We start from the raw sequence: 17,029 nt of genomic DNA on the forward strand, positions 1-17,029 counted from the left end.
ATAGTCTGTGGCCACCAGCAGGAATATTTTCTTTAGCTCTAAGATATTAATTTATACTATCATGTGAACTTTATGTCATGTTAAAAATTCTCATAAATGGAGAACACAAAACTTTCAAGGTCAGATCAAAATGGTGGTAATCCTATTTATTTAGTATTGGAATGTGTTTACCTGCACTTCAGATTAGGGTTATATCCGCCTTCTCCGTTTTCTTAAAATCTGATCAATTCCACTTATGATTTAGAGTAGGAGAAAACACCAGCTTAAGGCAGCCATGGCTTTTATAAAGTTGGATAAATCTTTTTAGTTCTTTCTAGAGATAAGGGCTATGAAGGTTAATTTGTTACTCAAAGTAGTTTTGTTCTGTGAAGTTACTGGAACACTGAAATTAGCAAATACTGAACCATGTGTTCATAGGGGAATTAAGGTTCCTCTGAACCTCTGGGCCATGTTTTTATCAACCAGTCAATATATAGCTTTGTTTTAGCTGTGTTTCGTATATAAAGACATTTATGTCGATTCATTAACGTTAAACTTGCAGCCAACCCTAACACCTGTCATTACGTCACAACCTTCTTGTTTAGGACTTCACTAGGCTTGAGGGCCATCTTAAAGTCCCGAGTAAGCACAAAAATGTGAAAAACTTGGCATTAAATGCACCATAGAAGGTATGCTTCTTTACAGTATGGTAACGGAAACAAAGCAAGCATCACTTTGGGCATTGGGTGATATAAATTCTTCACCACTCCGCATGTCCCTGAGCAGGAAATTAACTTGGGTGTTAATTCTGGGGTTACAAATAAATTTTGACAAGTGAATTTGCAAACAAGGACTCTAATAACAGGATCAACTAAATCGGCTTACTAACCTTTTTTTTTTTTTTAACTAAATCAAGTTTTAAGAAAAGATACCAATTAAAACTTTTAAATTAGGGGCACCCAAGTGGCTCGGCATGATCCCCAATCCAGTCCCACATCAGGCTCCCCATGAGGATTCTGCTTCTCTGCCTTTCTCATGAATATAATGAAATCTTAAAAAAAAAAAAAAATTTAAGTTACAACAAAGCAAATTTTTGAAAAACACATGGGAAGTGCGAGAACATGCCCACAGGCAATCAAGCATTAACTCTAAAAGGGCAAACTTCTATACTGGGTATGCTTATAGGTGTTTAATACAAATAGCATGCCTGTTTTAAGGCAAGTATTAAAACAATGAAAAACTGCTTTTAAAATAACACTAAAGCACAAGAGCACGTTTTTCTTTCATAGTCATCAGTTTTATTTCTTCTAGGTTTACCTTTTTTAAGTAGAAGAATCTACATCTCATTATAGAGTATGAAGCAAACCTACCATATTTTTCTTGGGAAAAAGTCACCTGTGTGGGGGTTCCTGATCATAGTGGGTAACTGATGCAAGTATGATCTGTATTAAGAGAGCCTCCATCTTTTAACTTTTTAACAAAATATGTATGTATAATGTTAACATTTATTGACTACTTACAGTGTACTAGGATTGTGCAGGTTTGGCAAGCAAGGAAACAATAGTGAGGTTAAGTAAGGCCCAAAACAGTATCTGGGTGACAAGGCTGGTCTTTCTCAAATCTAAAGTCCATTCTGTTAAGCTATACTGTGATATCTGTCACTAATTTGATAACCAGGGATGGCTTGGTGTTTTTTTTTGTTTTGTTTTTGGTGGTAATGAAATTTGAATCTGGGAGCTGTCATTACTTTGCTTTGGGGCCATTTTATCAGTAGGCACTCAAGCCTTTTTTTTTTTTTAAGGGGGAGGGAAGTATGAACACAATAAGACACAGGAAGTGCAGGTTTCAAGTCAACTTAGGCAGTAATATCCAGGCAACTCTGAGTATACTACCTACATCCTTAGGCCTCTGCCTCTCCACATGTTAATAAGGACCAACTCAAAAAAAAAAAAAAAAAAAAAAAAAACCACACAGGTTCCTCTACATTTCATAGGTAGGGAAACAAAAAGAGCAAAGTATTTTGGAGGTTACACAGCTCATGAAACTACAAGCAAGCCCCGGGGGGTGTCTGATCCAATTTACTATGTTCATTTGTAACAGTTCTCTCTATATTGGTTGAATAGGTTACAGGGGAATTCCCACCCAAATGTTAGATCTGGCATACTAGAGATTAGTTCCGCTACTTTGTCCCTTCCATTTTGCCTTCACTGCCTCTGGGTTGACATTACTAGAGGACACATGTGGCTTTGTAAAAAAACTCCTTTGCTGGTGATCAAAGTGGACTATGAGTGGTCCTGAAAGTTAAATCCTTTCCTACTTAGAATTTTAGGAAAATTCTCAACATACTTCCCAAATGATGGAATACCTATGGAAGCATTAAAAAAAAAAAAAAAGTCCAATTATACAAATCAATATCCCAGAACGCCCAAACCATTCAAGAAACGAGAACTTGTATGAAACAGGTGGCATACTCATGCCTATATATTCTAATTCTACATATTGATAATAAGATTTTCTCTGCTAACCTTAACAGAAGCTTTGAAAAGGGTCTCAAAGGCAGGTAGAAAACCAATTGGAAAAAATCAGGTAACAAGCATCTTAACACAAAGGTAAAACCCTAAAAGCATGCTGAACTGTGCCACACTAAAAAGCTATATTCAGCCTATTGAAAATGTATGCCTACCTTAAAACCTTGCATCAGAAATAATTCTTTAAAAAATTCACTCCGGCAGAATGCTTCATTTAAAGAGTTGACAAGTGAGATTTTAAGTTTCCACACTGGCTGAATACAGAATTGTTTCAATGGGAGAACAAATATGATAGAAAAAATTAAAATTTGAAGTATAAAAACGTTATCTAAAATGCTTGAATGGGTTTTTGGTTATAAAAAGAATCCTGAACTGTGAGTAACCTTGAGCACCAGGAAACTTAAATGACCTAAGCTCTGCTTTTTGTCACTGGCACTGTTGTTCAGAGTACAGTGTGTCTGCTTATAGCCAAATGTTGCCTTAGCAACAGGATCTAGGAAGAGCTTCTATCCAGTGTTACAGATTATTCCTTACCCAATGAAAAGGGCCATGGTCTAGTGTTAAGGTATAATCTGAAATGTTAACATTTGCTGTTACTTTAGTACAGCTGCAATTAATGGAATTTCTCCAGTAATGTTTACATTTTTCTTTACAACCTGAAAAGGGCAGGTTCTAAAGTGAAACTCAACCAGGTCGAAGCAGCATTAGCTCCAGGCAACAATGTAAACTGGTTTGTCTACAAAAACTATGGGAAATATTTTCTAATACCAAAAAAATATGTATCTACTTTTGACAAGTTATTTTTTTTTGACAACTCAAGTTAAAAAAAAAAAAAGGTACAAAACATTTGGAAAATATTCCTGTTAATTTCACCCCAGGAAAAACATACCAATCACTGAAACACAAATTTGAGCTCTTCACTAGTATACTTAGTAGCAGGACTCTGCATAGTTTAGTTGTGAATGTCTGGTTTAGGTACATAGAAACTCCCAATTCTGTACACCAATACCTACAATTCCGAAATTATCAAAGAAACAGGCAAGTCAAATGGACTAGTGGAAAAAATCCTCTTACAAAGAGTATAGCCTGCATTATAGTCCATACCTTATTTCAGTACTTGAAGTAGTGAATATAGAAGGTACAGAAGAATGTCAATTTAAGCAATCCACTAATAAACCCTTCTTTAAAAATTATTTCCTTAGTGTTACGTACTTTCCTCATCAAGAAGGGATTTTTCTGGGTGTGTTAAAAGACTCTTGGATTTCTAGAGTAAATGATAATACTTAGAAATGTTTTGAGCAACACTGAGCCATAGGAAATTGCCACTGGGTCTAAAATTGCCAACTATTGACAGTTTTGTATGGTTCAACATAATTTACTTATTTTCAACCAACAGTTGAGTTCAACTTCAAATTACTACCATTTGCCAAAGTTTATAGCAGACTATGATTGTTGCTTTATTACAGATCCTGAAAACCCAAATGTTATTAAAAGTTGTAATTACTATTCAAGAACACTTAAGAACTAAAAGTTTTAAAAAGGAGTCACCAAATTCACTATACCAGATATCCTTATAAAAGTTAACAGGGAGCCAAACCATAATACCAAAGATAAACTAAGTGAGGCTTCAACCAAACATCCTTTTGCATACTGAAATTTTGTCACTTATATCCAGTTCAAATCCAAGTTCTTTAAGGTCTTTCTAGAAAATCCAAGTGTAGGGCAGCCCATGTGGCTTAGTGGCTTAGCGGTTTAGCACCACCTTCAGCCCAGGGCATGATCCTGGAGACCCGGGAACAAGTCCCACATTGGGCTCCCTGCATGGAGCCTGCTTCTCCCTCTGCCTGTGTCTCTGCCTCTGTCTCTCTTGTGAATGAATAAATAAAATCTTTAAAAAAAAAAAAAGAAAGAAAAGAAAATCCAAATGTAAAAATTTCCTTTACCCTCATTCCATTATCAATCTCCACCATCTGCCATAGGACTTTCTGCATCATAGCTAGTTTTCCATTCATCTGCCCTCAGTAGACCAAGTTTATTGTAGACATAACCTAGGAAAAAACTAACTAGGTTGGTTTCAAACTCAAAAAAGTAGAAATCTGTGTAAAGACAAATGGTACTATTTCCCAACCTAATTGCAACATTCTGTTAATATACCAACTCCGTAGTGACCTTTCTCAAGTTACTCATTAGACTCACAGCAAATACAAAAATACCTGTGACTTAGCATAAAGGTAATGGATCAAAACTACAGAAGAATGGCTGCCATGGAGAACCGGAACACAAAAAAATGCCAGCTACTTTTGCCTCTTCCTTACTAGCTTAGTGTATGTCCTTAGGTTATTTTACTTGCCTACATGTACCTCTGTGTGTGGGTTTTTGGTTTTTTGTTTTGTTTTTTTGCAAAATCATTTAAGCAATCTCCCATAACCTGGTTCTAAGGAATGCCTGTAAGGTTTTCATGAACTCATCAGTTTGATGTGCTGCTTCTCTTAACCTACAACTACTTAAAATCTCATCTACCCCTATTATAATTTTACCAACAGTAACTGAGCTATCAACAAAGACCCCTTTACACCATTTTGCAAAAGTTTTAGGCCCAATGAAGTCTTTAAAAAGGTTATGCCAGGGAGTGCCTGGCTGGCTCAGTCAGGAGAGCAGGTGACTCAATCTAAGTTTGAGTCCCATGTTGGGGATTGACATTACTTAAAAATAAAATCTCTAAAAAGATGATGCCAAACCCAAGAATACTAGGTTTCCCAAGGCTCCACCTGTGGTTTCATGTAAGTATACTGAAACAATGTAAGGACTACATAAGACCTTTATACATATAAATTTGAGTGTCTTCTAGCAGGTCCTAACTTACCAGTAAGTTTTCCCATAGCAACATCTAACTGGTGTAGTAGCCAAAAAAGATGCACTCCTCTCAAAATAAATCGGAACATATTACTTCTGTTGGGGAGTAGTAGGCTTTTCACTTCTTGATCAGAGTATATGGTATTTACCCCCCCCCCCCAAAAAAGCCTATCTTGGGAGTGCCTGGGTGACTCAGTTGGTTAAGCATCCAATCAATTTTGGCTCAGGGAAGCATCTCAAGATTATGAAATCAAGCCCCAGGCATCAGTCTGTGCTAGGCGTGTGGAGCCTGCTTAAGATTCTCTCTCCCATTCTCTCTCTGCCCCTCCTTCCCCTCTACTTGGGGGACTGGGGGAGGCCTATGTGGTTCTGCAGTACACAAGACAATAGGTTGTTATTAAATAATAAAATCTTGGTTCTGATTTCCTAGAATATGGTTATTCTAAAGAACTGCTTGCACTATTCTAAGATGGTTTTATATTACTTTCTCAATAAAATATGGAAGAAGGAACTTAATGTATCTATTCCATATGAAAGAAAATGAGAACTCATTTTTTCTTTTTACCATATTTACCAATTTGGGTATTAATGAAAATTCTCATACCTTATAATTAATCTGTAACCCTGTTACTGAAAAGAACAAGAGTTTTACTTCTAACCTTTGATGGTTAAAGAAGATGTGTGTGGGGTAAGTTTTTAAAAATGAGAGTATGAAATTATTTGGTACCATTATTTTAAAAATGCAAGGATTATGCTATTCATACCACATCTTAACTTATAGTTACCAGGGTTTTTTAGGAAAATGCATTTAATACCATCACATCTTAACTTTAGTGATAATAAATTTGAGGTGTAGGGTTATATGTACACTCACCTGGCAAATAATACATTTTTAGCAATACTTTGAATTGTCTTTGTTATTATAAATTAACTAAAATCACTTAAAAGTTTTATGCACATAACAAATTAAGACAAATTATGCACATAAAAAACACTTTTCAACACCAAGGGTTGTCTTTCTTGCTCATCTGCCTATGCGTTATTATTGGGGGACCCCTCCAGTAAACCCACTTTGGTATGACCTCACAATTATCTGTGTAATTACTCTATCATTGTTACTCTGAACACACTTTATGTGAAGTCTTTATCTTCTAAAATTAAGTCATGTGGCTAAAATAAATACAAAAAAACCTACAATCGTTAGTATGACAGCCTTCAAAATTATTTCCTTATAGAATCAAAAACCAAGTTAATGGTCTATTTCTTATTTTAAAATTGCTTACCATTCTTTACAAAAATAATTTTTAATAAATTATCAAAGACCAAAGCAAAATTCTGGATTTTACCCCATAGCCTTCCCAAAAGTTGCCTTTGTAAGATTATAAAGACTTGCCTAATAAATATATGATCAATTCCCTAAGCCAATCTACCCCAAAAGACTAAATTTTAAGTGCTAAGATTTCAGAGGATTCATAACAAAATGATTAACTGACCAATTAATATTTTAGTACTATTTATGAGCAAGTATAAATGCTTTTGAAAAAGCAATCAAGATGACTATTCTAGGCCTATTACTAGCTCCAGCTACTTTGCTACAATTGTTATAAAAAGTAGAAAGTTAAAAATCAGCAAATGGAAGATCAAAGTTTATTTACTACCTGCATACAAAAACATATTGCACATCAAACAACCAAAATCAAAAAAAAAAGGAGGGGGGGGGAGAAAAAGGAAAAAAAAAGAAAAAGGAAAAAGGAAAAGATACTCTACTGAAGACTAACATGTACTTTTATACAGAATAAACCTCCTGGAAATTGATCTTTTCAGTAGTTCAGGTTATGTCTGAAATGGACAGGACTAATTCAGCTTAGTGTTTTAACTAAAGCTATGTTTGATTTTTAAATACTGTACACTTTAATAAATAAACCAAACAAAGCCTCAATGTAGAACAGTCACTGCCAATATCACCCAGTGTCCCTGCAGATGAGAGTTTAACAAATGAATTCCAGTGGTCTGCAGATTTTCCCCTACATACAGCATTTAAAAAAACACATTAAAACAGACCAGTTTCCAGACTAAACTAATGGAGAAATTACAATTCAGTGCAAAATATTTTAGACTGCATTTCATTCTAGTTTTCCTCAGGTGAAGAAGTGGTTGCATATTATTAAAAATGTAACAAAAGCAGCTAATGCTTTCATAAAGATATTAGGGATCCCACCCCACCCACCTCCCCCCCATCTCTGCCATATTTTGAAAACAAAATAACATTTCCTATAGCCAGCAACTTTTTTTTAATGTTACATATACTATTCTCAAGGCACATCTGATGATATATTTTATAACACAGTAGGTGTCAAAGTATGTTTAACATATGATTTCTTCAGGATCCCTCCCCTTTCTGAATTCCAAATGGAGGAACTGAAAGTGCGATGTAAAGACTGGCGATCCATATTCTATCTTTGGCAAGCTTGTACAAGCACTATTGTAAAATGTAATGTAAAAGAACTGTAAACTAGGAACTTCTTCAGTTTATGAAACACCATTCAGGACTGCTGCTTCTTGAGTGTTTTCTTCTTTTAAGGTATTAATCTTTTCTTCTCCTGGAGTACGCTGTAGCTTAGAAATTTCATCGCCAGAAGCACTAGTTGGGCCATTTATTGCCTTTTCTGAAGGACCATGCTCTTCAATCACATCTTTTGCCTGCCAAAGGGAGACAACTTTTTCAACTTCTTTATAAATGAAATCTACAGCTGAGGAGGAAAACAGCTATATAAACATTAATTAGCTAATAAATCATTTTAGTTTCATAACCACATTGGATCAAAGAATTAAAATGTTCTTAAATTTTCAAAGCATATACCAATGTACTCCACTTTTTTCATCTCTACCTTTAGTTCCTAGCAGTACTAAATCAAAGGAAGAATCTGTACTTGTTTACTGAAAACTTGAACCTAATTTAAACCACTGGAGAACTCATCATGTAAAAGACACAAAGTTAACACCCTAAGCACATAAACACCTATTTTACTCACCTTTTTTTTTTCTGAAATTCACATTTACATTTCAAATCCCTTAAAGCATTTAAAGAATTGAAACTTAAAAGGTCTATATCCATCAATGAGAAGAGGTATATAGCCTATTGCTCCCCCAAAATTAAGCCAACAGTCTCTATGCCCAATATGTTTGGGTAGACTGAATTTTACAAATGCTATTTGGAATTCTAAATGAAAAGTATTCCAGGCTCAAGCATGCATATCTTCAGTTACCTGGGGCCAAGAACAAAACAAGAGTAGTCTTTAAAATATTATTTGTCTAGTTGGGGAACAAGTGATCGATCATACAGTAAGTTAAGTAAAAATAAAGCTAAACCATACCAAAAAAACAAAACAAAAAACAAAACAAAAAACAACAAAACCTACAGGTTAAATTCTCCTTACCATTTCTTTCTTGTTTTTAGCCAAAGTTTCCCTTGGGAGGTTTCTTTGTCTGCTCTGAGACTCAGCTCTAGAAATATAATCTGCAACTGTGACTGTTGAAGATGAGAAAAAAATTACAGGTGTTGAAAAAATATTTCTAAAGTTTATTTATGGATAAAGAGTAATTTTACTTTTAAAATAAACTGATGGTGGGTAACCCAATTTCGAAATTTTAAGCGGGGTACCACCTCCAACCAAAAACAAAACTTGAAAAATGTGCCTGTGATTTAATGGTGACAAGAGAAAATTCCAAGCTGGAGATCCAAGGAAGCCCAGATTAAATCTGCTTTCACAAGAATCCAGCCATTTCTTCTGGTTGACTCTACAGTTGTGGGATATAAAGTTTGATATAGAAATCCACAACCAAGAATAGGAAATGCAGCATTCTAAGCCCAGTGTTTGCAACTCTCAGTGGGAAAAAAATGGGGCATATTTGGTGCAATCATGGTGTGCTATATATATATATTTAAATTTGAAAAGTTCATCAAAGATATAAAAGACTTAAATATTAGTCGGGTTAAAAAAAAAAGCACAAGATATCCAAATGTGGTATTTTTTGGTTCCTTTTTCACATTTCACGCTAGAAACCATTCTGAGTGATCTAAAATAAAAAACTACAAGCAAACTAAAACCACCCTAAAAATGTGAACAATGATCCTGGTGGGAAAAGGGCCACCATTAATTCTGTAATCACCTCTTCCCCACTTCACAATCTTTCAAGAGACTGACTGAAGCGTATGTGTGTTTGCAAGGGAAGTGGATGGCAACACTGACAGAAGACTACACCCTTGGGCCAACCCAAGTGCAACAAATGATCTCTGTTCTACAGGTACTCTGGCCTTTACACCTCAATCCTTTCTCTTTATGACTTACAACTTAGAATTTACTGATTTGGAGAAGTAGCAAAATAGTCGCTCTCTTTCAAGGAATTATTTTCTCCCAGAAACTGGTGAGGAAAATCTCTGATTATATGAAATATGGTATATTTTAATTTATAGGAGAGCAAGTTAATGTAAAGAATGAAAACTCAAGAAAATTTTAAAGTATTTATTAAAAGTCACTAGGGGAGAAGTGGCCCATCAAGTTCAAATTATATGAAAATAAATCATTTTGATAAAGAAGCTGGATAGTATTTACAATTCATTTTTTGTGAACATGGATTACCATAAAACTTTTATTAAGATCCAAGAATTTTCTGAAACTATTAAGTGAATCTTAATCTCAAAGAAACCACTGAATTCAGAATATAAACAATTTATAAGAAACAGCACTAAAGAGGTTTCCTGTCTAATAAAACTGCCTCTTCCAAATTTTAAGAAACCTGGTGTGCTCATTTTTGGAGCTTTTAAAAAAAATCATTTAAATCCACTCTCAATTTATAAATACAATTAATAATAGTTTCCAAATTTGAGAAGAGGCATACTATCATATCCATTTCATTATGATGTCTACATACATGGTGGCAAAACCATTAGATCTGATTCTAGTTTGGGGAGCACCTTAATGAATTCATCCTGTTTCCATAGTTCCACCCTCAGTGACACCTGAACAACCCAGCTACTTGCACAAACATATTGCTAAATTTGAATTCGTCATCCACTTCTTCCACTATCTACACACACAGAACAAAAAACAAACCCTGCTGACTCAAAGCCTGTCTACAGCCAATCCTTAAAAGACTAGCCATTTAAAAGGACAATAAAGATTAATAAATATTTAGTATCTAGGAAAAAATATAGGGATTTGTGCAGCATAATTTGGACTGCAGAATTTCTTTCTAAGGGTCCCAGGTAAATCAACTGGACAAAAGTGCAGAGTCCCATTCCAAGTATACTAAGGAATATTCATTCACTTCTTAATTTATACTAAAGACAAGAAATTTTGAGCAAACGAGAACAAAATGATTGTGTGTATAAGGGAATGTTGATATTTTTAGATGAGGCAACTTTTCTAGAAGTACTGCGAGGGGCAAGAAGAAAATGATGTGCCTGTTCCACTAATGCTACCTTAAGGGGCTTTTAAAAGTTTTAAACTTTTTAAAAGTTGAGGGGAGAAGGCAGGACAAGAATTTCTAAACAGGAAAAGCAGCAATTCCAAAGAACAGTAAAATAGGAATAAATGCAGTATGGAACACAAATCATCAAATCACTGGACACCCCAAATTACTCAGGTTTCACTTAATATCATGCAGAAATGTCTCTACCTCTTCAACACCACTATGTCTTTTATGTCCAATGACTTGGTAATAAACCACCATTCACAGAGTTAACAAATTATGTTATCTACCCTATGTTAACACCCCACAATGATAGCGTGAATTTTCTTATGTACAAAGTATGATAGAAATTGCATTCACTGCCATGACAACTTTAAACAATGTAAACATGATCTCTCGATCTAAAGAATATTTCTTTCTAACTCTACAAAGAAAGTGAAAAGAAAGGAAAACAAACACTTTCTGGAAACCTATTTTGGACAATATTTAATTCCTTTTAAATTTACAACTATCTTTAAAACATGAACTTTTCTTCAAGAGTGGGAACACCTTTAACCAGTTTTCCCAAATGTCTCTACCACCGCTAAACTTAAAATATTAAAGATACTTGAATTTACATTCTTTATTTGGGGAAAACACACCCAAGAATTTGCTTTGGAAAGAATGCAGAAATTGATTAGTTTAAAAGGGGTTTATTTTTGGTGCACACAATTTCTTGTGAATATACACGTGATTCTCTGTATACAGGAAATGGAATTATGTTCAAAATAATATAGACACAGCAAACAAGTTTCTTTGAAGTTACTAAAAATTATGACTACTTAAACATTCTAAAACTAATAAATAAGTACTATTAATTTGAATAGTTAGTAGGTGTAAGGGAAAAGGCATCACACTACAAAAAACAAACAAAACATAACATGCATTCCTCTTATTAGAAAAAGACACTTTCAAGTTTTTTTCTCATTTATACTTTTTTTTAAAACTGTGGGTATTAAAATTCCCACAAAAATGAGGTGCTGAATCCAAATATAGTAAGCAGCACCATGCAAAAGTTGCCCAGTTTTGCCAATCGACCTCAATCACAATCTACAACATAGTCCCTGGGGTGGCAGGCCCAAACTCAAGTATAAAGAATCTGCCAAGTGGACAAAATAATGGTTTTCTCAACAGTATTTCCATGGAAAAAAATTAAGACACAACATTAGTTCAATTAGACAGGTTACTAAACATTTACGGAGTGAAGGAAGAATGCATTTTCTTAAGAGTAGTAGTCTTATTAGTTGAGTAAACAATTTATGCAATGCACATCTTTGAATGTATATGCACACATGTGTACATGTAAGTATAATATATTTAGAAAGCAGACACATGACATTTTTTCATGCTGGTGACCTGGTGTTGTCCACAGGTCCACTCAAGTTACCTGGCTGTCTATCTTCTGCCTGACCCCTGAAACGACGCCTGCGGCTACGATTGCGTCGCTGGGGTTTTTTTTCACTATCATCTGTAATTGCAAAGTTTACCATGAACTATACTGACAAAAACAAAAACAAAACAAAAAAATTTCTTTCCTTCAAAGATTTAAGAAAGGGTAAGAGAATCTTTTAATTAAGCAGGGAAGATAAAACAACATACATTACTGACAGGAAAATAATTTTGTAGTTTTAAGCATTTCAAACAGATTAAAAATGGAATCATCATCATCTGGAAATTAAGAGGGTTTTAACTCTTAATTGAACAAACTCCATAACTTAATTATCATCATTCAGGAATAAAGTCTTCCTTTCCAATACAATTTAGGTTTTTAAGCAAAGTTAACATTTTAGCCCTTTGGAAGTTAATGACTACTCAATATACATACCTTCACTAGTGTCGTTTACATAAATTTTAAAAAGGCAGCTGAAAGCCCAATTTTGGTTTAGGAACAATAAACTGCCTTGCAGTTTGACTATCTGTATTGATTTAATGACATCAAAGGGCACTTTAAATAAACACTTCCGGTTGCAAATAAGTTGGCTATACGAATCTGAGAACTAGACACCTCAGACAGACTATCTACCTTGTTTGAAGTAAACACTAAGAAAAAATCAATATGCGAATTGCATTACGTTGGGATTTTTTTTTTTGAAAAAAGCATCATACATTAATATTATACAATAATGTATCTTTTCCCTAAGTGCTTACATACCTAGCCCATTTTCATTAACTGAAGCTGTATCAGATTCAGTCATCCCATCCATCAGAACAGCATCTTCATCAGTCCTTCGTCTACGAGACCGCCTACGACGGTTAGTACTGTGATGAGATTCGCTGGCATCAGTGTCTGCAGTCTGATCAGATTCTGTATTATCAAGTAAGCTGTATGGATTGCTGTCTGGATCTTTGAGCACTATATGCATGTCAGAGGCAAGAAATAGTCGTTTAAGAGAGCTGCAGTCATTAGTAATGTTTTGATCTATATTGAACTATATCTATTAATGATAAAGAAACTTCAATTCTATCCCCTATATTCTGTATTCAAATGTTTTCTGTATCACTATTTTTCCTGGAAAACAAACATGAAGAACTCCAAATGGCAATGAAAAATTAAAGATGAGCTTATACCCTCAGTTTCCTACCATTTGACTTCTTTTGAAAATTTATTAGAAAATAGTATATTGTTACATGCTATTTTTGACACTCACAACTTTAGCTAATCCTGCCCAGAGGCTAGAGAAATGAAAATGAAGAGAAATAAATATTCAATTTTGCCCCCTTTATGGAGTTCAAGGTGTTGGCTGCTTCTCTGTACTAATAATGGATTATTCCCAGATAACTCTCAATACCTGCACTCCATGGCATAACAGAAATGTTACTGAACTGAAGCAATCAAAACAAGTCTACACAAAAAAGCAAACTAAAAAAAACTTCAAATTCTAATTGGTTATAGGAAAATACAGAAATGAATGCTGACTAGTACTCCCATCTCCAGAAAGAGAAGGCAGGGTAAGGTGGGGTGAGGGTGGGAAAGGGAAAGTTTTAAGATATAATTTATAAGAAAAAAAAATACCCATCTTACCTATGTGCATTTATTGCCTCCACCAAATTATAGGAGAAATTCACCTAATCACGATTTTTCCTTTCTAAGTTTCCTTTGGTAACAGCTAGCAAGCTAGCATCTTTGCAAAAGACACTAAGTTTATCCATTAATCATAAGCACTAGGTTAAAGTACATTTATTGTGCAATTCAGCATACTACAACTTTATAAACCTTGGTAATAGTGAGCATTGTAGTAAAATATAAAAAAAAAGTATTTCCCTAAATATCTATAAACTAACCTTAGGGCTCAAAGAATATCACTGGTACTAGAGTACCTTTTAAAAAGCCCTAAAATTTTATGATTTGTTCCAGATTTTTATAGGTTGTGAGCACGTGTGGTATACATTTAATTATATATATGTTCTATAACATTTAAAATACTATATAAACTTTCAAGTGGTATACAATAAAGATATGTAAAGGTCATATTCTGATATAATCTGGTCACATATGGCTGACAATTCTTTCCCCAGCCCATTATGCTAAACAAAAACATTCTGGCAACTTCTACAAAAAGACATGAGTAAGAAGTTGCTTATGCACCTCAGTTCTCAGTCTTTACAGCTCAATTTCACAAAAAATTTAAAAATTTTTAATTTCACAAACTTTGTTCCCAAAATAGTACATAGTACAGCAAAAAGTCTTCCCAGTTAATTTTCAATGTTAAGTATATAAAGTTATTTAGATCTCTCTGTGCATTAAAATTTTCTGGGTCTGTCTAGCAAAAAGAAATAACTAACCCAAATATTCTGGAGAAAAATATACAATCTAATTAATTATATAAGCCCTCCCCCCAAGAAACTAGAGAGAAATCTTTGACCATCAAAACAGAGTCAGCCAACCAAAATTTCTCTGACCTAAATATTCTAGCTAAACTTTCACTGAGAAACACCCTAGAGGGTTTCTCCTTATCTTGCCATATGCTCCACTACTTTCCTCATGGAAAAGACACTTCCCAAAACAGGTGGCCTTGGGAAATGGATTAACTTGTATAAAGTTACACTGTTTACAAAGTAAGGATGCTGACATAGTATATAAAAGACTACCAGAACTGATGGAGGATTTGCCACCACGTGGTCCACCACGACCGCGACCCCCTGAAACACTTCTCCCTCTTCCTCCTGGGCGTCTCCTGCTGTCACGCTGATGTCGGCTCTCTCGATCATCTTCTCCTGCCAATGACCAATCACTCAGCTCATCTTTACGCTCAGATTCTGTTTCAGAGGGGTTAGACAGCTCAGAGTTTGTACCTTGGGAAAGAGAACATAAGCCAATTAGATTCCTATTTTTTTTAAAGGTGAAAAAAAGGAGTGAAATTTTCCAAAATTATTTCCTACAAACCATTATTTAATAATCCTAATTGGCTGATTAAAAGAAAGCTAAAAAAATTTTAATCAATTTGAAATTTACTAAGTAATAATCACACACTAATATTACACTAGTAATACAGGATCTACTAGTGGGAGATTAAAAATTGGTCCAGATGTATGAAATAGAGCCAATATAATATTAAAGACAACACAAAACATTAATATCCAAATGCAGTTAAAATGGGGAAATAATCAAAAAACTTTGCCCTTTTGGTTTTAAAAACAAATTACTATAATAAAAATAACTGCTACCCAATATTTAAAAACAAATTCAATCATATTTAGAAAAAGGAGTAGTCTTATTATATAAGTGTACTCTCTTCCATTATTTCAGTGATTTCCAGGGAGCATTTTTTCCCCGTATTTTAACATTTCTGAAATCAGTTTCTTGTAATTGATGGTCTCTCATAAATTAGAAGTGTATTTCTAGTGGCTATACAAAAACTAATTGTTTTATGAACAATAGTGGCTTAAATTAGAATACACTATTTGAAATCACAGAACAAATTTTAAGAATATTGCTGAGAAGACAACTTTACCTTGACAAGAAGAATTTGTGACTAACGGTTTACAAGACCATTCTTAAGTTTCCAATGATCTATTTTAATATTGACCTTTTAAAAATTTAAACACTGCAAATATTCTATAACAGTTTGTAATATTATTACTATTATATCACAATTAAAGTGTCAGATTTAGATGACTCAATCACTATAATACTCCCACTTCTCTTCTTTAATTCTGGAATGCCACTTCTACCTCCCCTCTCCTTTTTATCATGTATCCAAACTTATCTCCTCCAGAGGCCTGTTCAATTTCTGGTTTTAGATCAGTTTACTGAAAACAGACCTCTTCTCTCCTTTTATTTCCCTAAAGCAATATGTATCTATCATGCAATGTTGTCATGTGTTGTTTTCCATTTTTTGCCCTTTGGATTTACGTTCCACATGGTCTGTATTCAAATGGTAGAGCTCTTTTTCCTATCACTAAATATCCCCCTAAATATCCCCCTAAATATCACTAAATATGCTTAACAATTCTCTCTTGATAAATAAATGCTGCATGATTTTGAAGGTCTCTTGTTTACCTATTCCCAAATAAAAGTGATTCCATGATAAACTACAAGTTCCTTACATTAAACTCTAGTCATCTGATGATGAAAGTAAAACATAAGAACTCTTCAGATGCACAAAAGAAGTATTAAGGTACCCAGAATAAAATTTAAGTTTAACAAATGATAGAGCCTAACAACTTCCTATCTCCTTTACAGATAATTCTTTTTTCCTTCACATGACCTTAAATATGGATGTAACCATTCAATTATATAAGAATGGTTTAATTAGTTGGAACTAATTTTAGAAAAAATATAGCAAGTTTCTAGTATTCATTAGGATTGAGAGTCTTGGGACTGCATTTCCCAAATATTTATTTCTCCAAATGACAAAAAAATTCACTAAATAATGTCATGGCTTGTTAGAATAAGGGCAATTTATCATTTCAGGAGTAGTGAAAACATCTTTTGGAATGTATAAGAATTTTTTAATTTAATGACAAGCCTATACACTGCCTAAAAACACGGCCAAAATCTGAAGTACCTCATTTTTCAAATTTTTACAAAAGTCCATGTTGAATTTTCTCTAGAAATATAGTGGATTATTTAACTCAGTGTCACAAGCAAGGAAATTATTCTAAACTTTAACCTTAATCTAGTATTGTAAATGGTTAAAAGGGGGTGGTCCAAAACA

The 17,029-nt window shown here is 34.1% G+C and overlaps 1 protein-coding gene across 6 annotated transcripts in view; it reads right to left on the reverse strand.

Moving 5' to 3' along the window:
* Nucleotides 1-6,993: 6,993 nt before the first annotated feature.
* Nucleotides 6,994-17,029, reverse strand: part of FXR1 (FMR1 autosomal homolog 1) — a 64,978-nt gene continuing 54,942 nt past the window's right edge. For 2 of the 6 annotated variants that reach the window (XM_041732053.1, XM_041732051.1), the window contains 5 exons: nucleotides 14,961-15,164; nucleotides 13,024-13,224; nucleotides 12,259-12,339; nucleotides 8,798-8,889; nucleotides 6,994-8,060 (listed from right to left, as the gene is read on the reverse strand). In XM_041732053.1, coding sequence (XP_041587987.1) covers nucleotides 7,890-8,060; nucleotides 8,798-8,889; nucleotides 12,259-12,339; nucleotides 13,024-13,224; nucleotides 14,961-15,164 — 749 coding nt within the window. In that variant the 3' untranslated portion in view covers nucleotides 6,994-7,889. The remainder of the gene's footprint in view (nucleotides 8,061-8,797; nucleotides 8,890-12,258; nucleotides 12,340-13,023; nucleotides 13,225-14,960; nucleotides 15,165-17,029) is intronic. The other 4 variants (XM_041732054.1, XM_041732052.1, XM_041732055.1 and 1 more) reach the window with 3 other exon arrangements.

This window comes from Vulpes lagopus, chromosome 17, assembly GCF_018345385.1.
Source record: "Vulpes lagopus strain Blue_001 chromosome 17, ASM1834538v1, whole genome shotgun sequence".
Taxonomy (NCBI): domain Eukaryota; kingdom Metazoa; phylum Chordata; class Mammalia; order Carnivora; family Canidae; genus Vulpes; species Vulpes lagopus.